The sequence below is a fragment of the Triticum urartu genome, chromosome 5A (assembly GCF_056163025.1).
Source record: "Triticum urartu cultivar PI428250 chromosome 5A, HENAU_Tu73, whole genome shotgun sequence".
NCBI classification, from domain to species: domain Eukaryota; kingdom Viridiplantae; phylum Streptophyta; class Magnoliopsida; order Poales; family Poaceae; genus Triticum; species Triticum urartu.
Genome location: NC_141877.1, coordinates 411,756,632 through 411,778,996, shown reverse-complemented (window position 1 = coordinate 411,778,996; position 22,365 = coordinate 411,756,632). Strand labels below are relative to the sequence as shown.

Genomic DNA, 22,365 nt, shown 5'->3' with positions numbered 1-22,365 from the left:
CCGTTCCGCCATGCTCCCTCGCGTGTCTTTTGGAGCAACTCGCCACCGCGATCTGGCTTGGAGTGCCGAGTTGCCGAATGATACGTCTCCAACATATCTATAATTTTTTATTGTTCCATGCTATTATATTATCTGTTTTGGATGTTTTATATGCATTAATATGCTATTTTATATTATTTTTGGGACTAACTTATTAACTCAGAGCCCAATGCCGGTTTGTGTTTTTTTCCTTATTTTTGAGTTTTACAGAAAAGGATATATCAAACGGAGTCCAAACGAAATAAAACTTTATGATGATTTTTCTTGGACCAGAAGACACACGTAGGACTTGGAGAGGAAGTCAGAAGAGTCCCGAGGGCTCCACAAGCCCTCAGGGCGCGCCCTAGGGGGGTGCCCCTGGCTTGTGAGCCCCATGGGACTCTTCCAACCCTAATCTTTGGCCTATAAGTTCCCAAATATTCCCAAACGACCAGAAGCGTCCATCAAAATACTTTTCCGGCACCGTAAGCTTATGTACCCGTGAGATCCCATCTTGGGGCCTTTTCCGGCACACTGCCGGAGGGGGATTCGATCACGGAGGGCTTCTACATCAACTCTATTGCCCTTCCGATGAAGCGTGAGTAGTTTACCACAGACCTACGGGTCCATAGCTAGTAGCTAGATGGCTTCTTCTCTCTCTTTGATGCTCAATACCATGTTCTTCTCGATGTTCTTGGAGATCTATCCGATGTAATCTTCTTTTACAGTGTGTTTGTCGAGATCCGATGGATTGTGGATTTATGGTCATTTTATCTATGAATATTATTTGAATCTTTTCTGAATTCTTATATGCATGATTTGATATCTTTGTATTTCTCTTCGAATTATCAGTTTGGTTTGGCCGACTAGATTGGTTTTTCTTGCAATGGGAGAGGTGCTTAGTTTTGGGTTCAATCTTGCGGTGTCCTCACCCAGCGACAAAGTAGGGATAGCGAGGCACGTATTTGTATTGTTGCCATCAAGGGTAAAAAGATGGGGTTTTCATCATATTGCTTGAGTTTATACCTCTACATCATGTTATAAAAAAATGGTGCAAGAGGAGATGGGAGCGGAGGTGTGGTGCGTTTTTTGCTCGACGTCTGGCATAGTTTAAATAGCGGGCGGACGGGAGGAGCTTGCCCGACCTTGTGTTTAATGCCGACCCGCTCTGGCTTCCACACGAGTTTAATGGAGGCGTTTGAATGCGGCGAGGAGTCGTGTCCTTACCGAATGTGCAGCCGGCGACGCCCTCGACCAGTGCGTCGCGTCAATGGCAGAGGCAGTGAGAGGCCGCATTCGTTTTGGGCCACTCACCAGCGGCATAAATGGGGGCAGCTGGCGTGGGCGGGAGCGCGTGCAGACGAGGGAGGAGGGGGTTTGGGTGGGCCAGAGTGGTCAGAAGCGGGCGTGGCCGCGTGGGTGCTGTCCAATGGCTGCAAAGTTCCACGTTTGTCTCTAGTTTGCGAGAAAAAGTATGTCCAGACTGTCCTGCGGATTAATACAGACCCGTGTCAAATGACTTCCATGGTTCGGATAGTTGAAAGGGGTTTGAACATGAGCGTTGGAGATGCCCTTAAATGACATGTTTTTTTTAAGGAACGTGTCTTTTCTTGACATTATTGGTTTTGAGGTTGCTTGCATGTCTTTTCGAAACGGTCGATTCTTGTAGTTTGCTTATCCGTAGAATCCACGGAGGCGTCTAGAGCGGCACAAGTACCCAAAGCATCGTGGGAACGGTGGCAATCAAACCATGATCCAAAACCAGGCGCCGAAGGTGGGAATGAGCCTATGAATATTTAAGCAAAAGAGATTCAGAAGATCGTTTGAGCTGGAGAGCACGCCTCTCGAGGCGAATCTGAGAGTCAGAATCTTAAGTTAAAATTAACCCCGGGAGTCCATATGAAACCACTGCACATATGAAGGAAAAATTACACTCCTCACGACATTTTGAACGTTTCGCCTCACCCTTTTCACCCACCACCGACCCGAACCTCCGTCGAAACAACACGCTCGCGAACAAACAAAAAAGTTCTACTACTACTATTGCCGCTGATACTACTCACTCTCACTCTCTCTCCCTCTGCTGGCAATGGCAATGGCGAGTACTACTGCTCCTGCCAGTGGCCACACGGCCGCGGCCCCTCGGGGGCCCGCCACCCACCAGGGGCGTGTCAGGGAAGCTTTACATTACATTGATGGGTCCGTCGATCCAGTCGAGCCACAATGCGGCGTGGAGGCGGGCAGCCGCTCCATAAATTAAATCCCACTTGGCTCGTGCCGCAGTGCGGCCGCTGCCATTAAAACCGCGAGATATACTAATCCGGCCATTAATGCCCTTAACTCGAGCTCGAGATCGGAGGCGAGGAGGGGTGTGCGTGCGCGCGCGTGTACTCGGTCCGCCACGTCGTGGCCCGTGTCGCCGTCCGTGCGCTACGCTACGTGCCGCCCCGCCATTTAAGGCCGCGCGCCGCTCCCGGTCTCGCTTTCCGGGTCTGTCGCTGTCCGTCGGTCAGAGGGGGCGTGCGTGCTCGCCGGCGGCGGGATGCTCACGTGCATCGCCTGCTCCAGGCAGCTCGGCGGCGGCGGCGGGGTGCCGCCGCTGCACGAGCCGCCGGAGGACGAGGACGCCGTCGATGCCGGCGCGGGCGTGGGCGGCGCTGCCACGCCTAGCACCCGGCAGGCCATCAAGGCGCTCACGGCCCAGGTGGGCTCTCGGGACTGTGCTTGCATCTCTTGCCACTGGAGTCCTGCTTGAAATGTTGGATTTTTTGTTTCGTTTCTCTTGTTCTGTTCATCCGAAGGATTTTTTAAGTCGTCTGAATCTGTCTGGAAGGTTACGCCTTTTAGGTTTTGGAATCTTGTCTCGAGGTCGTAATCATCAGATCGGGTGGGACTGAATTGACGGGGGATTTTCTTGGGTTCAGATCAAGGACATGGCGCTCAAGGCGTCGGGCGCGTACCGGCACTGCAAGCCCTGCGCCGGCTCCTCCGCGGGGGGCTCGGGGCGGCACCACCCGTACCACCACCGCGGCGGCAGCGGCTTCCGGGGCTCCGACGCCTCCGACCGCTTCCACTACGCCTACCGGCGCGCCGCGGGCGGCGGCTCCAGCGGGGAGGCCACGCCATCCATGAGCGCGCGCACCGACTTCCCCGCCGGCGACGAGGAGGAAGAAGAGGAGGAGGACGGGATGTCATCTGGCGGCGGCGGCGGCAAGGAGGACAACGCCAAGGAATGGGTGGCGCAGGTGGAGCCCGGCGTCCTCATCACCTTCGTCTCGCTGCCGCAAGGTGGCAACGACCTCAAACGCATCCGATTCAGGTGTGTGCTCTTACGCGATTGCGCCTGCATTATTTGCATTTCTCCAGTGCATTACTCTGATTGTTGGTTGGAAAATACCTTGTTGGCTTAGTTTACATTTTCAGAAAATGTGATCGAGATTTGAGACCCTCCTGCATTCAGAGTAGAAAAATGTTTTTGTTAAATTTGGTAAAAAAAAATGCAGAAGGATGAAGCGCAATGTGTTGGAAAACTCTCAACGAATTGAAGTTCCAAGTAGTATCTTTCATCTTTTTTACTGCTCAGTGCTCAGAGTTACTACAATTTTCTTTGAGAAATGCCTAATGTGAATAGTTAAACATTTGAGCCTAAGGCTTTCTTGGTTAACCTCTTGTTTAAGCCTTTTTTTAAATAAGTACTACCACTGTAAACTAATATAAGACGTTTTAGATCACTAAAGATATTAGTTTACAGAGGGATTCTTTTTGGATTATGCACTACAAAAATATGTGCTACACTTTTTCCTCACTGCTATATGTCCTATATATAGATAGTAAATCCCTTGAGATTTTTACACACTGGATGAGCTGTAAACGGGAACAATCTGGCGCATTGACTTTAGAATAGGCCCTCATTTAACCCCTCACGTGCTCCAGCCAGGTCGAAGTCTAGATGTGTCAGAATGCATGTTGTGTGAGGAGCCGGTAGATTTAGAATTGCCCACCCTAGAATCATAGAAGCTCCAGTGCATCAACTTGCTATGAATTTTGAAGTTACCAGTTCTATGTGGGGGCAAGTCCAGCTTGCACATTTGTACTTTAGGCTATGAAAATGATACATCTGCTGTGCTGGCGATGATGCTTCCTCTCCACCAAAGGGGTGGTATTATCATGGGATAGAGACACAAAGAGGCCCACAAGCTACATCCTATCTGGGTATCCAATACAGAGGCTTAATTGAAACTTTGAAAGATGTTGGAACAGAAAAATTCTGCTCCTCTCACTTCTTTGGCCATTCGCTTGGCTGGTGGCCTTCTTATTGATATGTACTAGTTGGGTCCCTCCACACCGGGTTATCAGGAGAGCCATCCAGCATGGACTCTTGACTGCAGCACTTTTGCTAATGTGCAATACTACAAAATATTCTAGTATATATCTGCCACCCTATTTTGCCACTCCTATGTGTTCTATAGTTAGTAAATCCTTGGTTCTTTTAAATTTTACAACTGGATGGACTCTAATGAGAACAATCGGGTTAACTCTAAATTCAGAAAATGGTACTAATTGTCAACTCTAAATTTAGCCCCTGATGTGCTCCAGCCAAGTTGAATTCTAGATGTGTCAGCATGCATGTTATAGAGTTGTCAGATTTAGAATCTTGATTCATACATTATAGAGTTTACGGGATCATGTCAGTTGTGCACGGTAGAGGTGTAGCAGCTCCAGTGTATCAGCTGGCTATGAATTTTGAACTTACCAATACTATGACGGGCAAGTCCAGGTTGCACATTTGTACTTTATGCTATCAGAGTCATACATTTGCTGTGCTGGCAATGACACTTCCTCTCCTGGAAGAGGTAGTATTAACAGGGATAGACTTGAAAGGCCCACAAGCTACCTCTCAACTGGGTAGTCAATAAAGAAGTTTCAATGGAAAGATGAGTGTTGGATTAGAAAAGTTCTGATCCTCTCTCTTCTTTGGCCATTTGCTTGGCTTGTGGCCTAAAGAAGCTTCAATGGAAAGATGAGTGTTGGATTAGAGAAGTTCTGATCCTCTCTCTTCTTTGGCCATTTGCTTGGCTTGTGGTCTTACTGATATGTAGTTGGGTCTCTTTGCACTGGCTTATCAGGAGAGCAAACAAACATGGCCCTTGAACTGGAAGCATTTTTGCTCATGTGTAGAGTTTTAGTTCCAACAATATTACACTCATAATCAATCTTACAAACCACTTTTGCAAACTTAGTCTTGGCACTATAAATTTAAAATGTGCATGTGAAATATGCTCATTATAAATTTGTAGTGTTCGGATTGAGTTTATAATAGTCGTTCTAAGATTTGTTTGTGAACATAGTAATATTGTTAAAATAAGGTTCTTGTTGGGAGCTACTTGTGGCCAGCTATGTTGATTGGCCCCCACTAGTATCATTAGGGATAAAATAGTATTTTATGGTTGAAACAGTAGCTGGATCTTAACATGGGTGCAGGTGTTGTTTTGTTTAGTTCACTGGGTCTAGATCTAAGGCAAGTAGGCCAATTCAAAACTTGGTAGTTTGTGAAGTAACATTAGTCTGATTGCCAACGTTGTCACGGGATGCACTAGTTGTCATTCCATTGACGCATGGATCAGTCGATTAATGTGCTTCAGATCTGCCGACGCACCTATTGGCTTAACCACTGCACACTCGTGATTTCTTTCTGAATGGAGCATGGGCAACACAGTAAATTGATAGTAGTGGGCCATCTCCTTCTGTTTGTGTGTCCTGCCCTTTGACCTCTTCGACAATCAGCATGATGTACAATTATCACAGGGATGGAATAGTTTCAGTTCTTCTCGCTTTACAGATTGTTTCTAATTTTATATTGAGATTTCATCCATCTAAGGCTTTCCTTTCAAATGGTGTGCCATCTTTCCCCTCTTTTAAATGGTGTGTCATAATACCCGGAAAATTTGGATCTCCATATATTCTGTTCTGGATTTAGATTGCCAGGTGAAGTTGGTTAGCTGTTCACTGTATCAGTTGAACATGGGGTCTAAACTTGTTGGTATGCATGTGATGAAACAGAGCTCTGCATAGATGCAAGTGGAACTAAAAAAACTACATGTCCTGCCATCCTTTCAAAATAAAAGAACTACATGTACTGTCAGGCATCATGATTTATGAGGAAAAAAAAAACCTGATGCATAGGAATAGCATCAATTTTGGGCTTATAAGTTGTGAAATGAAAAACTTTCCTTGTCTGGTCTGGAATGTTATAGTTGGGAGGCAAAGACTCCATTCTTCTTCTTTTTTTGTTCCATGCAGGTGGCCTGCAAGCAAACACTCTATTCTGTGATCCTTGATCATGGAGGATATCTCTGCCCATGTGCTGACTTAATTCCCATGCATTCATTAACTCTTCACAGCTTTGTATACAGTGATTAAGTAGAGTACTATACAGCTATAGCCAGCGTGTCTTATCGATTCACTACTTATTCTGTAATTATGTACATTAAAGTGACAGTTTGGATCTTCCTTCCATGTGATCTGTACAATGCAAAGTTTTGCACAAGCTACAACACAAAAAATGTAACCATATAAAAAATAAATGGAAAGTGAATTCATAGACAAACAGCAACAGTGGAAACAAAATGCATGCTTGTTAACCTTTCTCTATGAGAAGTTGTTTCCATCTGTATCTCATGCTGCGACTTTTTCCTGCATGGAACGGTGTATGACAGCCGTGAGATGTTCAACAAATGGCAAGCGCAAAGATGGTGGGCTGAAAACTATGACAAAGTTATGGAACTTTACAACGTGCAGAGGTTTAACCATCAAAGTGTTCCTCTCCCTACTACTCCAAAGTCTGAAGATGAGGTGAGACGTGCTGAATTTATCCTTAGCTGTTTCAATCACTAAAATCCTGTCTTGTAGTAGTGCCTTTACACTGTTCCATGGCCTTTCTTTTCCTACAGAGCTCCAAGGAGGACAGCCCGGTAACACCACCACTGGACAAGGAGCGAGTGCCTCGTTCTTTACAGAGACCAACATCGGGGGGCGGAGCGCTGGGTTACTCTTCATCTGATTCTCTTGAGCACCATTCTAACCACTACTGTAACGGTCTCCACCCTCACCATGGGCACCAGTGCTATGATTCAGTGGGGCTGGCATCGACACCGAAGCTGTCAAGTATAAGTGGGGCCAAGACAGAAACGTCATCGATGGATGCGTCGATGAGGACGAGTTCATCTCCAGAAGAGGTTGACAGGTCCGATGAGCTCTCGGTGTCCATCAGCAACGCAAGCGACCAAGAGAGGGAATGGGTTGAGGAAGACCAGCCTGGTGTATATATTACCATCCGGGCTTTGCCTGGTGGCATCAGAGAACTCCGCCGTGTTCGATTCAGGTTTGTCTTGTGTCCTGCCTTTATTTGATTTCTTTGTGAATGAGATTACCCAAGAGCAGTTTTCGAGGCGGTCCATAAGTCCCTAAAATTGGAAGAAAAAGAAGTCAGAAATCAGAATAACAACTTAATCCTGACAATGCAAGTTTGGTGAAATGGTGGCAGTGGCCCTGTTCTTACTATCTAGGGTATGAATTATGATCATGGCAACATGCTCAATCATTCCATGTCTCTTGTTCTGCCTTGCAGCCGAGAGAAGTTCAGCGAGATGCACGCGAGGCTATGGTGGGAAGAGAACCGAGCGAGGATACATCAACAGTACCTCTGAGACAGAAGAAGAAGCACAGATGAAAACAATACTGAGAACTTCGCCGTTGACATGAGCCAGCCGTCGATCCATGTTGTACATTTGCAGTTTGAGCTAACATTACCCCCTCTGTGGTGAAGGCGTCTTGAGAAACTGAACTATACTAATCTGCAAGGCTCTGATTATGTGGCCATCCACATGTTCTCATGCATGGTTTTTGGCTTTAGATTGCGCAGGAACTTCGTTTGTGTCGGGTAGCTCGAAAGGGTGCGTACTGTGTCATTGGCCTAGAGATACCATCTGTTCTGAAACTGTGGCTTGCCAAAACCAATTCCCCACCTGGAATGCTGGAATTTTTTGTGGGTTTTCACCTGAACTGCTGTCAGCATGTCAGATTCTTACCAAGGCGTACGCCTCAAGCAGGCCCAAAAATGTTCGTTTTAAGTTTCGTCCATTCGTCTACAATCCAACCGGTTGCTATTTTTCTTTTGAGAAAAATTCACTATAGGTCCCAAAACTTAAGCCGGTTGACACTTTAGTCACTGTACTTCAAAATACCCTAAATACCATCCATATACTTGCTCTAGGGGTTCACTTCGGTCCATATATACGATTTTGTGTACGTATACGCTGATTTGGCGGTGGTCAACTCGAGCCACGCGGCGTTGACTGCCAGGTCCTCTAAGCCGCTTGAATACGCAGGAAAGCAGGGTTTTTATTGCAAAATTGCCAGTGATAAAACAGTTGCTTCCCACCGACACTCCTCCCTGATCCGCTCCCGCCGGAGCACCTCGTCGTCGGTCGCCACGCACACCCCCATCGCACGCGCCGTGCACCTGGCCCACCCGCTCCGTCGCCCTGTCGTCGCCGAGGTCATAGAAGATGGAGCCAAGGCCGGCGCCAGCGAGCAGCGAGTGGAGCGCATCGACGGAGCCATGATGGAGCATGGAGTTGGCGGCGAGCAGGAGCACGGCGTCGAACATATTGACGATGCGCGCGCCAGGCTGGTGGATGCTGAGCACTACGGTGCGCCCGCGCGACTCGGCCTTGGCCCGGAGCTCATAGTGCGCGAGACACTCCACTTCAGCGCGCGCCTCCGCCTCGGCCCGGACGCATAGGACCCCTCCGCGGTTGACGCGCTCGTTGACGACCTTGCGCTCGCTCGCGTCGCCGATGCCAGGGTCAAGGACCTCTCCGGCGGAGAGCGCCGGCGCGCTGTCGAGGCCCGACGTGGGCTCGTCGAGCACCAGCACGGCGGGGTCGCGCACGGCCTCGACGCCGATGGACACGCGCCGGCGCTCTCCGCCGGAGAGGTCCTTGACCCTGGCATCGGCGACGCGAGCGAGCGCAAGGTCGTCAACGAGCGCGTCAACCGCGGAGGGGTCCTATGCGTCCGGGCCGAGGCGGAGGCGCGCGCTGAAGTGGAGCGTCTCGCGCACTATGAGCAGCGGGAAGACGACGTCGCGCTAGGTGGCGTAGCCGCAGAGGCGGCGAACGGCCGCAGCCCGTGGCGTCCACGGGTGAGCCATTGACGCGGAGGTCAGTAGGAGGGGAGGAGCTGGTCTCAAGGCGGCCGGAGAGGATCTCGAGCGGTGTGGACTTGCCGGCGCTGGGGCCGACGATGGCGAGCAGCTCGCCGGGGCTCGCGCGGCAGCTGACGTTGCGGAGCACTAGGCGGCACCGGCTGTTACGGCTCACCGGCGGAGGTGCAGGCGCAGCAAGGTCGCCGGCGGCGTCGAGGAGGAGGTTACACAATCCCGAAAGAAAATATCGACCATTAAATACTCAGTTTTGCTAAAGCACATCTAGATATACCATTATTGCACATTTTAGTTATATGTCATTGATTTTACATTGAGATTCGTGTAAATATTTTCTTTCTCTTTTTTCTTTTTCTCTTTATGCTTGATTCACTCACTTAGATGTGCAATAACTAAAGCACATTTAGATGTGCACTAGACACACCCTTAAATACTTTCTCTTCGCAGAAGATTGATAAATCAAAAGGCACTTGCCAAATGCAAGGAGGAATTAAAGAAATTCCTTAAGAGTTGACTTGGGCTTCTCACATCATCACCGTGTTTGCATTCATCGCTCCACCACGTCTCGCCTCTGCTGTCGAGCAAGCCGGTGCTGTTGCCGGTAACCGTGAGCCCGTCGATTTGGTAGAACATCAGCCAACAGTTCTTCTTCTCCCTCCATGCGCCCGCCGGCGGCGCCGTAATCGTGCCCATGGCCTGCAACAACCAAAGCAAGTTTTCCAGACCGTCAGATGAAGCCAAAACACAACCCAGATCAGGAAGGACAGACGAGCGGTGCGTGCCTGGACGGTGATTCTGGTGGAGGCGCATGGCCCACTGAACCTGGTGAGGCCGACGAGGAATGACTTTGCCGCCGGCACGAGCAGCGTCGTCGATGATCCAGTGGCGTTGCACGCCGCCGCCCATGCGTCCACGAACGCCTTCGCACACGGTGCAGATAGTCAACACACATCCGGCCATCAGGTATACACCAGTATTATCGACGTAGAGCAGGCGCGTGCGTACCTTGGTGTCGTCCGTGGTCCCGTCACCGAGAGCACCGTAGTCCTCGATGTTGAACACGCCGTCCACCCCGCCGGCGGTGGCGATTAGCACACTACAGCACGCGAGGCCGACGAGGAGCAGATTGGCAGTGCGGAGGACGCCGATGATACCCTGCATGATTAAGCACATCTCACACAGACACACATGCATGGTCGTCGACTGATCACCAGCACGCACGTACTACTACTCTATAAACTATGGATGAATCTGAACATCAGTTCGAGCAAACTTAAAATGCACTAATATACACAGAGCACTTTGCGGAGAAGTAGTTGCTGGCGAGGGAGACAGCGATGAGGTTCCGGAGCAGGGTGAGGTTCCCCGGTATGGTGCCAGAGAGCGCGTTGCCGGCGAGATTGAGGGCACAGAGGCTGCACAGCAGGCCAACGTGCTTCGGCAGCGCCCCCATGATGCCGTTGCTGGCGAGCGAGAGGATGTGGAACTCCAGCACGCGGAACAGGTCGACGGGGAGGGTGCCGTTGAGCGCGTTGCCAATGAGATCGAGGTGGCGGAGGTGCTCGATGCGGCCCAGCTCCGGCGAGATGGGGCCGACGAGCTGCTCGTTGGGCAGGACGACGCTGACGATCCTCATCTGGTCCGAGGACGACGTGGCGGGGAAGGCCATGCAGACGACGCCGTTCCAGGCGCAGGGCGTGGCGTCGGCGTAGCCCCAGCCGGAGATGGAGCCGAGGTGGTCGGCAAGAAGGGAGGACTTGAAGGAGAGGAGCAGCACGCCGTCGTGGTTAAGCACCAGGGCGAGCTGCGTCGCGGGGCCGCGCGATGCCCAGCAGCAGGACTAGCAGCAACGGCGAGCTGTGTAGGTCATTTTTGCAAAAACACCCCTGGATCCCCCCCGAATTGCTGAGTATTCCTTCTCCCCTAACTACGTGGCAGTCAAAGCACGCGTGGCGAGCGTTGACGCGGCCAGATCAGCGTATACGTACACAAGATCGTATATATGGACCGAAGTGAACCTCTAGAGCAAGTATATGGATGGTATTTACGATATTTTGAAGTACATTGACTAAAGTGTCAGCCGACTCAAGTTTTGGGGCCTATAGTGAATTTTTCTCTTTTCTTTTTCAAAAGACGTCTGCGCTGCCTTAAGGGGGTGGCTCGGGCGAACCCTAGCCGCCGCCGCCCCTGACCCATCTTCGCTCCATTTCCCCACTGCTGCCAAAGGAAGCCGGTGAGTAAAGCTTGCCTGGTGGACGGCGGTGCCAGGTCGCCTCCTTCCTCTTGGGGGCGGCTCGTGCCAGTGTGCAGCGGCGTCCCTGGGCGCCATGAGTGCAGGCCGAGCATGAAAGCTGGGGTTGCGGCCTTAGGGGTTCACGACGGTGGCTGCGTCGCCATGGCTAAAGGGGCAACATGGTGACCAGCCGTGGCGCCGCAAACTTTGGGCTTCCCCTGCCCCAGATCCATTCTGATGTGGGCGGTGGTGCCTCGCACACTCATCAGTGGCTCTAGACGGCGGCGCTTCACGTCCGGCGTTGGGGAAGGCCGATGGTGAGTTGGGCGTCGCAGGTCTGGGCTGGTCTAGATATGTTGCTAGCGGTGATAGGGTAGGTTCTATCCGGCGGTCAGTGGCGCGTGACGTTTGGAGCCTGGTGGGTGGTCGCCGGTTGTGGGTCCTAGTTTCTAGGGCGGCGACTCTAGGCAGCAGTGCGACAAATTCTTCCCTTTGGCCTGGTCGTGGCTGCTGTTGATGGCGGAGAGGCCGGTGGCGTTCGGTGTCACCTTCTTCAACCATGATAAGCGTGGCTCCCTTGTCTCGCTCCGGTGGTTTGGATTTCGGTCAAGGTTAGCGCGAAATCCCCGCTCAACTAGCCGATGCTGGTGTTGGAAATATGCCCTAGAGGCAATAATAAATTAGTTATTATTATATTTCCTTGTTCATGATAATCGTTTATTATCCATGCTAGAATTGTATTGATAGGAAACTCAGATACATGTGTGGATACATAGACAACACCATGTCCCTAGTAAGCCTCTAGTTGACTAGCTCGTTGATCAATAGATGGTTACGGTTTCCTAACCATGGACATTGGATGTCGTTGATAACGGGATCACATCATTAGGAGAATGATGTGATGGACAAGGCCCAATCCTAAGCATAGCACTAGATCGTGTAGTTCGTATGCTAAAGCTTTTCTAATGTCAAGTATCATTTCCATAGACCATGAGATTGTGCAACTCCCGGATACCGTAGGAGTGCTTTGGGTGTGCCAAACGTCACAACGTAACTGGGTGGCTATAAAGGTACACTACGGGTATCTCCGAAAGTGTCTGTTGGGTTGGCACGAATCGAGACTGGGATTTGTCACTCCGTGTGACAGAGAGGTATCTCTGGGGCCACTCGGTAGGACATCATCATATGCGCAATGTGACCAAGGAGTTGATCACGGGATGATGTGTTACGGAACGAGTAAAGAGACTTGCCGGTAACGAGATTGAACAAGGTATCGGGATACCGACGATCGAATCTCGGGCAAGTATCGTACCGATAGACAAAGGGAATTGTATACGGGATTGATTAAGTCCTTGACATCGTGGTTCATCCGATGAGATCATCGTGGAACATGTGGGAGCCAACATCGGTATCCAGATCCCGCTGTTGGTTATTGACCGAAGAATGTCTCGGTCATATCTGCATGTCTCCCGAACCCGTAGGGTCTACACACTTAAGGTTCGATGACGCTAGGGTTATAAAGGAAGCTTGTATGTGGTTACCGAATGTTGTTCGGAGTCCCGGATGAGATCCCGGACGTCACGAGGAGTTCCGGAATGGTCCGGAGGTAAAGATTTATATATGGGAAGTCCTTTTTTGGTCACCGGACAAGTTTCGGGGTCACCGGTATTGTACTGGGACCACCGGAAGGGTCCCGGGGGTCCACCGGGTGGGGCCACCTGCCCCGGGGGGCCACATGGGCTGTAGGGGTGTGCACCTTGGCCTATATGGGCCAAGGGCACCAGCCCCAAGAGGCCCATGCGCCAAAGGATAAGGAAAGGAAGAGTCCTAAAGGGGGAAGGCACCTCCGAGGTGCCTTGGGGAGGAGGGACTCCTCCTAGCCGCACCCTTCCTTGGAGGAAGGGCCAAGGCTGCGCCTCCCCCCCTCTCCCTTGCCCCTATATATATGTGGGGGTGGGAGGGCAGCCATACCAATGTTCTGGTGCAGCCCTCCCCTTCTCCCAAGTCCTTCTCCTCTCCCGTGGTGCTTGGCGATGCCCTGCAGGATTGCCACACTCCTCCACCACCACCACGCCGTTGTGCTGCTGCTGGATGGAGTCTTCCTCAACCTCTCTCTCTCTCCTTGCTGGATCAAGGCGTGGGAGACATCGTCGGGCTGTACGTGTGTTGAACGCGGAGGTGCCGTCCGTTCGGCACTAGGATCATCGGTGATTTGAATTACGACGAGTACGACTCCATCAACCCCGTTCTCTTGAACGCTTCCGCTTAGCGATATACAAGGGTATGTAGATGCACTCTCCTTCCCCTCGTTTCTAGTCTCTCCATAGATAGATCTTGGTGACACATAGGAAAATTTTGAATTTCTGCTACGTTCCCCAACAGTGGCATCATGAGCTAGGTCTATGCGTAGTTACTATGCACGAGTAGAACACAAAGTAGTTGTGGGCGTTGATTTTGTTCAATATGCTTACCGTTACTAGTCCAATCTTGATTCGGCGGCATCGTGGGATGAAGCGGCCCGGACCGACCTTACACGTACTCTTACGTGAGACTGGTTCCACCGACTGACATGCACTAGTTGCATAAGGTGGCTAGCGGGTGTCTGTCTCTCCCACTTTAGTCGGATCGGATTCGATGAAAAGGGTCCTTATGAAGGGTAAATAGCAATTGGCATATCATGTTGTGGTCTTTGCATAGGTAAGAAACGTTCTTGCTAGAAACCCATAGCAGCCACGTAAAACATGCAAACAACAATTAGAGGACGTCTAACTTGTTTTTGCAGGGTATGCTATGTGATGTGATATGGCCAAAGGATGTGATGAATGATATATGTGATGTATGAGATTGATCATGTTCTTGTAATAGGAATCACGACTTGCATGTCGATGAGTATGACAACCGGCAGGAGCCATAGGAGTTGTCTTAATTTATTTATGACCTGCGTGTCAACATAAACGTCATGTAGTTACTTTACTTTATTGCTAAGTGTTAGCCATAGTAGTAGAAGTAATAGATGACGAGACAACTTCAAGAAGACACGATGATGGAGATCATGGTGTCATGCCGGTGACAAGATGATCATGGAGCCCCAAGATGAAGATCAAAGGAGCTATATGATATTGGCCATATCATGTCACTACTATTTGATTGCATGTGATGTTTATCATGTTTATACATCTTGTTTGCTTAGAACGACGGTAGTAAATAAGATGATCCCTCTTTAAAATTTCAAGAAAGTGTTCCCCCTAACTGTGCACCGTTGCGACAGTTCGTTGTTTCGAAGCACCACGTGAAGATCGGGTGTTAGATTCTAACGTTCACATACAACAGGTGTAAGACAGATTTACACACGCGAAACACTTAGGTTGACTTGACGAGCCTAGCATGTGTACAGACATGGCCTCGGAACACAGAAGACCGAAAGGTCGAGCATGAGTCGTATGGTAGATACGATCAACATGAAGATGTTCACCGATGTTGACTAGTCCGTCTCACATGATGATCGGACACGGCCTAGTTGACTCGGATCATGTAATCACTTAGATGACTAGAGGGATGTCTATCTGAGTGGGAGTTCATAAGATGAACTTAATTATCCTGAACATAGTCAAAAGGTCTTCACAAATTATGTCGTAGCTCGCGCTTCAGTTCTACTGTTTAGATATGTTCCTAGAGAAAATTTAGTTGAAAGTTGATAGTAGCAATTATGCGGACTAGGTCCGTAAACCGAGGATTGTCCTCGTTGCTTCGTAGAAGGCTTATGTCCTTAATGCACCGCTCAGTGTGCTGAACCTCGAACGTCGTCTGTGGATGTTGCGAACATCTGACATACACGTTTTGATGACTACGTGATAGTTCAGTTAAACGGTTTAGAGTTGAGGCACCGAAGACGTTTTTGAAACGTCGCGAAACATATGAGATGTTTCGAGGGCTGAAATTGGGATTTCAGGCTCGTGCCCACGTCAAGAGGTATAAGACCTCCGACAATTTTCTTAGCCTACAAACTAAGGAGAAAAGCTCAATTGTTGAGCTTGTGCTCAGATTGTCTGAGTACTACAATCATTTGAATCGAGTGGGAGTTGATCTTCCAGATGAGAAAGTGATGTTTCTCCGAAGTCATTATCACCAAGCTGCTAGAGCTTCGTGATGAACTATAATATATCAGGGACATATATGATGATCCTTGAGATATTCGCGATGTTTGACACCACAAAAGTAGAAATCAAGAAGGAGCATCAATTGTTGATGGTTGGTGAAACCACTAGTTTCAAGAAGGGCAAGGGCAAAAAGGGATACTTCATGAAACAGCAATTCAGCTGCTGCTCTAGTGAAGAAACCCAAGGTTGAACCCAAACCCGAGACTAAGTGCTTCTGTAATAAGGGGAACAGCCACTGGAGCAGAATTACCCTAGATACTTGGTAGATGAGAAGGCTGGCAAGGTCGATAGAAGTATATTGGATATACATTGTGTTGATGTGTACTTTACTAGTACTCCTAGTAGCACCAGGTATTAGATAGCGGTTCGGTTGCTAAGTGTTAGTAACTCAAAATAAAAGCTACGGAATAAACGGAGACTAGCTAAAGGTGAGCTGACGATATGTGTTGGAAGTGTTTCCAATGTTGATATGATCAAGCATCGCACGCTCCCTCTACCATCGAGATTGGTGTTTGCGTTGAGCATAGACATGATTGGATTATGTCTATCGCAATACGGTTATTCATTTAAGGAGAATAATGGTTACTCTGTTTATTTGAAAAATACCTTCAGTGGTCTTGCACCTAAAATGAATGGTTTATTGAATCTCGATCGTAGTGATACACATGTGCATGCCAAAAGATATAAGATAGTACCACCTACTTGTGGCACTGCCACGTAAGTCATATCGGTATAAAACGCATGAAGAAGCTCCATGTTGATGGATCTTTGGGCTCACTCGTTTTCGAAAAGTTTGAGACATGCGAACCATGTCTATTGGTGTATATGCATGAAGAAACTCCATGCAAATGGACCGTTTGGACTCACTTGATTTTGAATCACTTGAGACATGCAAATCATACCACATGGGCAAGATGACTGAAAGCCTCGGTTTCAGTAAAATGGAACTAGAAAGCAACTTGTTGGAAGTAATACATTTTTGATGTGTGCAGTCCAATGAGTGCTGAGGCGTGTAGTGGATATCGTTATGTTCTTACTTCACAGATGATTTGAGTAGATGTTGAGTATATTTACTTGATGAATCACGAGTCTGAATTATTGAAGGGTTCAAGTAATTTCAGGGTGAAGTTGAAAGATCGTCGTGACAAGAGGATAAAAGATCTATGATATGATCATAGAGATGAATATCTGAATTACGAGTTTGGCACAGAATTAAGACATTGTGGAAATTTTTTCACAATTAATACAGCCTGGAACACCATAGTGTGATGGTGTGTCCGAACATCATAACTGCACCCTATTGGATATGATGCATACCATGATGTCTCTTATCGAATTACCATGATAGTTTATGGGTTAGGCATTAAAGACAACCGCATTCACTTTAAATAGGGCACCACGTAATTCCGATGAGATGACACCGTCTGAACTATGGTTTAGAGAAACCTAAGCTGTCATTTCTTAAAAGTTTGGGGCTGCGACGCTTATGTGAAAAAGTTTCAGGCTGATAAGCTCGAACCCAAAGCGGATAAATGCATCTTCATAGGACACCCAAAACAGTTGGGTATACCTCCAGTCTCAGATCCGAAAGCAATAAGGGATTGTTTCTAGAATCGGGTCCTTTCTCGAGGAAAAGTTTCTCTCGAAAGAATTGAGTGGGAGGATGGTGGAGACTTGATGAGGTTATTGAACCATCTCTTCAACTAGTGTGTGGCAGGGCACAGGGAGTTGTTCCTGTGGCACCTACACCAATTGAAGTGGAAGCTTATGATAGTGATCATGAAACTTCAGATCAAGTCACTACCAAACCTCGTGGGATGACAAGGATGCGTACTACTTCAGAATGGTACGTAATCCTGTCTTGGAAGTCATGTTGCTAGACAACAATGAACCTACGAGCTATGGAGAAGCGATGGTGGGCCCGGATTCCGATAAATGGCTCGAGGCCATAAATCCGAGAGAGGATCCATGTATGAAAACAAAGTGTAGACTTTGGCAGAACGGCTCGATGGTCGTAAGGCTGTTAGGTACATATGGATTTTAAAAGGAAGACGGACAATGATGGTAAATGTCACCATTAAGAAAGCTCGACTTGTCGTTAAGAAGTTTCCCGACAAGTTCAAGGAGTTGACTACGGTGAGACTTTCTCACTCGTAGCGATGCTAAGAGTCTGTTGGAATTATATTAGTGATTACTGCATTATTTATGAAATCTTGTAGATAGGATGTCAAAACATTGTTTCCTCGACGATTTTCTTGAGGAAAGGTTGTATGTGATACAACCGGAAGGTTTTGTCAATCCTGAAAGATCCTAATAAGTATGCAAAGCTCCAGCAGTCCTTCTAAGGACTGGAGTAAGCATCTCAGAGTTGGAATGTATGCTTTGATGAGATGATCAAAGATTTTGGTGTATACAAAGTTTATGAGAAACTTGTATTTCCAAAGAAGTGAGTGGGAGCACTATAGAATTTCTGATGAGTATATGTTGTTGACATATTGTTGATCAGAAATGACGTAGAATTTCTGGAAAGCATATAGGGTTATTTGGAAAGTGTTTTTTCAATGGAAAGCCTGGATTAAGCTACTTGAGCATTGAGCATCAAGATCTATAAGGATAGATCAAAACGCTTAATGGTACTTTCAAATGAGCACATACCTTGACATGATCTTGAAGGTGTTCAAGATGGATCAGTCAAAGAAGGAGTTCTTGCCTGAGTTGTAAGGTATGAAGTTAAGACTTAAAGCTCGACCATGGCAGAATAGAGAGAAAGGACGAAGGTCGTCCCCTATACTTAAGACGTAGGCTCTACAGTATGCTATGCTGTGTACCGCACCTGAAGTGTGCCTTGCCATGAGTCAGTCAAGGGGTACAAGAGTGATCCAAGAATGGATCACAGGACAGCGGTTAAAGTTATCCTTAGTAACTAGTGGACTAAGGAATTTTCTCGATTATGGAGGTGGTAAAAGAGTTCGTCATAAAGGGTTACGTCGATGCAAGCTTAACACCTATCCGGATAGCTCTGAGTAGAGATACCGGATACGTATAATGGAGCAACAATTTAGAATAGCTCCAAGTAGAAAAGTAATTTGGAATAGCTCCAAATAGAACGTGGTAGCTACATCTAGGAGATGACATAGAGATTTGTAAAGCACACACGGATCTGAAAGGTTCAGACCCGTTGACTAAAACCTCTCTCACAAGCAACATGATCAAACCCAGAACTCATTGAGTGCTAATCACATAGTGATGTGAACTAGATTATTGACTCTAGTAAACTCTTTGGATGTTGGTCACATGGCGATGTGACCTGTGAGTGTTAATCACATGGCGATGTGAACTAGATTATTGACTCTAGTGCAAGTGGGAGACTGTTGGAAATATGCCCTAGAGGCAATAATAAATTAGTTATTATTATATTTCCTTGTTCATGATAATCGTTTATTATCCATGCTAGAATTGTATTGATAGGAAACTCAGATACATGTGTGGATACATAGACAACACCATGTCCCTAGTAAGCCTCTAGTTGACTAGCTCGTTGATCAATAGATGGTTACGGTTTCCTAACCATGGACATTGGATGTCATTGATAACGGGATCACATCATTAGGAGAATGATGTGATGGACAAGGCCCAATCCTAAGCATAGCACTAGATCGTGTAGTTCGTATGCTAAAGCTTTTCTAATGTCAAGTATCATTTCCTTAGACCATGAGATTGTGCAACTCCCGGATACCGTAGGAGTGCTTTGGGTGTGCCAAACGTCACAACGTAACTGGGTGGCTATAAAGGTACACTACGGGTATCTCCGAAAGTGTCTGTTGGGTTGGCACGAATCGAGACTGGGATTTGTCACTCCGTGTGACAGAGAGGTATCTCTGGGCCCACTCGGTAGGACATCATCATATGCGCAATGTGACCAAGGAGTTGATCACGGGATGATGTGTTACGGAACGAGTAAAGAGACTTGCCGGTAACGAGATTGAACAAGGTATCGGGATACCGACGATCGAATCTCGGGCAAGTATCGTACCGATAGACAAAGGGAATTGTATACGGGATTGATTAAGTCCTTGACATCGTGGTTCATCCGATGAGATCATCGTGGAACATGTGGGAGCCAACATGGGTATCCAGATCCCGCTGTTGGTTATTGACCGGAGAATGTCTCAGTCATGTTTGCATGTCTCCCGAACCCGTAGGGTCTACACACTTAAGGTTCGATGACGCTAGGGTTATAAAGGAAGCTTGTATGTGGTTACTGAATGTTGTTCGGAGTCCCGGATGAGATCCCAGACATCACGAGGAGTTCCAGAATGGTCCGGAGGTAAAGATTTATATATGGGAAGTCCTGTTTTGGTCACCGGACAAGTTTCGGGGTCACCGGTATTGTACCGGGACCACCGGAAGGGTCCCGGGGGTCCACCGGGTGGGGCCACCTGCCCCGGGGGGCCACATGGGCTGTAGGGGTATGCACCTTGTCCTATATGGGCCAAGGGCACCAGCCCCAAGAGGCCCATGCGCCAAAGGATAAGGAAAGGAAGAGTCCTAAAGGGGAAGGCACCTCCGAGGTGCCTTGGGGAGGAGGGACTCCTCCTAGCCGCACCCTTCCTTGGAGGAAGGGCCAAGGCTGCACCTCCCCCCCTCTCCCTTGCCCCTATATATATGTGGGGGTGGGAGGGCAGCCATACCAATGTTCTGGTGCAGCCCTCCCCTTCTCCCAAGTCCTTCTCCTCTCCCGTGGTGCTTGGCGAAGCCCTGCAGGATTGCCACGCTCCTCCACCACCACCACGCCCTTGTGCTGCTGCTGGATGGAGTCTTCCTCAACATCTCCCTCTCTCCTTGCTGGATCAAGGCGTGGGAGACATCGTCGGGCTGTACGTGTGTTGAACGCGGAGGTGCCGTCCGTTCGGCACTAGGATCATCGGTGATTTGAATCACGACGAGTACGACTCCATCAACCCCGTTCTCTTGAACGCTTCCGCTTAGCGATCTACAAGGGTATGTAGATGCACTCTCCTTCCCCTCGTTGCTAGTCTCTCCATAGATAGATCTTGGTGACACGTAGGAAAATTTTGAATTTCTGCTACGTTCCCCAACAGCTGGCAGCGACGACACCTGCAGGTGTTGTGTCCTCCTTGGGGACGCTGCCATGGCCCTGGCCGTTCCCCTTTTTGAGCGCCAGGGAAACCCTTGTTCTTTCATTTTGTCGGAACAGGCAATGGCGGCGACATGACATCATTTGCTTCTTGAATGCGTTGCCTTGGCCACTCGCGGTGTCCTTGGTGTTGGAGCTTGGGGCATATTGGTTCTTGTTGCAGGTTGCCTCTCAGGTCATGAGCCGCTAGGGCGCAATGTATGTCATCGTCTACCCTTCTGGCGCGACTTCTTCCATAGGTTCGGCTACGTCCTACCCCCACTTGCCTATTCCTTTAGGTGATATGGGTGGGGCGGTACATTGATCCAGTTGGTTTGATGATCGTGTCGTGGCTTGGATGTGCTTGCATCTGTAGTGAAGTGGCCTGATTTTTGTGCCCCTTCTCCTCGCCTTCTTGGCTGGTGATTGGGTAAGGCGAGTTTCCTTGTTTTCTTGTTAAGTAGGTGTGGTACTAATCCCATGATCAACGTGGCGTTGATTGCCTCATTTGCCATTGTATCTGCCATTTGGCATTGCTCTGGCCATTTGACCCTTATTCTATGAAATGATGATACACCTCTCCATGGTGTATTCTAGAAAAAATCCAACCGATTGCTTCAATACCATCCCTCGTCATGGTTAGTGGTGAATCTAGAAAGAAAATGGAGGGTGGGCTCAAAGTTAAGTTTGAATAAAATAATCACTTTTTTGCATCAAATTTGGATATGTTTAGCGAAATAGCCAAACATCTCTTAAGCATGTGGTTCAAATAAGCTAAAAAATCAAAATTTTACTGTGAACAAGTCTTATTTACCGAAACAATTTCATTTTATCAACTTTTTAAACAAAGTTTGGATCTAACTAGCAAAATAGCCATTTCTTTCAATTATGTTGTCCAAATAAGCTCATATTTGTTTATATTACTACTGGGCACATGTAGTGTTCTCTTCAATTTTCTTTTGTAAAAATATTTTGACAAAAAATATGGTACCGTGCCAGCCGCTCAAATCGGGGCCTTCCTCCGGTAGACCAGTGCTCAGTGTGCTTGGATGTGTGCAGTGGCGGCGTGAAGAAAATTAAATGAGGGGGGGGGCAGTTGTTGTTAATCCTTGTTGGGGAGGGTTGGCTCATCACATCACACCATTTTAGCAGCAATTAATCAACTTCTCACATGCATATTAGCCTAAATTCAGAGATGTTAGGGGGAGGGGGAAGGGCCCCTGCTGGTCCCCCTGTCTCCGCCACTGGATGTGTGCATCTACTGAGCAATGTGCGTGCGTGTTCCATGTTCGTTTGTTGTGCATGGACTATGTAATTGATGCCCATGCCCTAACCCTAGTTCACCGGGGGTGGCGATGGCGGACCACATGCAGATCAATTATAAGGTTTCCCGACTTCTCGCCCACCACGTCGGCGGCGTAGAGGAGGCCGCGATATTGTTTGGTCACTGCTCTTCTAGGGGGTGTATTTGGTCGTGTAGCCTTCGAAGGTATCTTTCGACGGAGTGAAAAGCGTTGTTTCGTGTCTTGATCATTTGGCTCCTTAGGGCATCTCCAACGGCAACCCACAAATATCCTCCCGCATCCGTCCGCGG

General features: G+C 48.4%; 1 protein-coding gene across 1 annotated transcript; it reads left to right on the top strand.

The window, feature by feature from the left end:
* The first annotated feature begins 2,226 nt into the window (after positions 1-2,226).
* On the top strand, positions 2,227-8,108 carry LOC125509274 (protein Brevis radix-like 1). Its single transcript, XM_048674202.2, has 5 exons — positions 2,227-2,722; positions 2,943-3,337; positions 6,735-6,870; positions 6,969-7,399; positions 7,646-8,108. The coding sequence occupies exons 1-5, from the start codon at positions 2,561-2,563 to the stop codon at positions 7,722-7,724; spliced, it is 1,203 nt and encodes a 400-aa protein (XP_048530159.2). The 5' UTR covers positions 2,227-2,560; the 3' UTR covers positions 7,725-8,108.
* Positions 8,109-22,365: the final 14,257 nt, after the last annotated feature.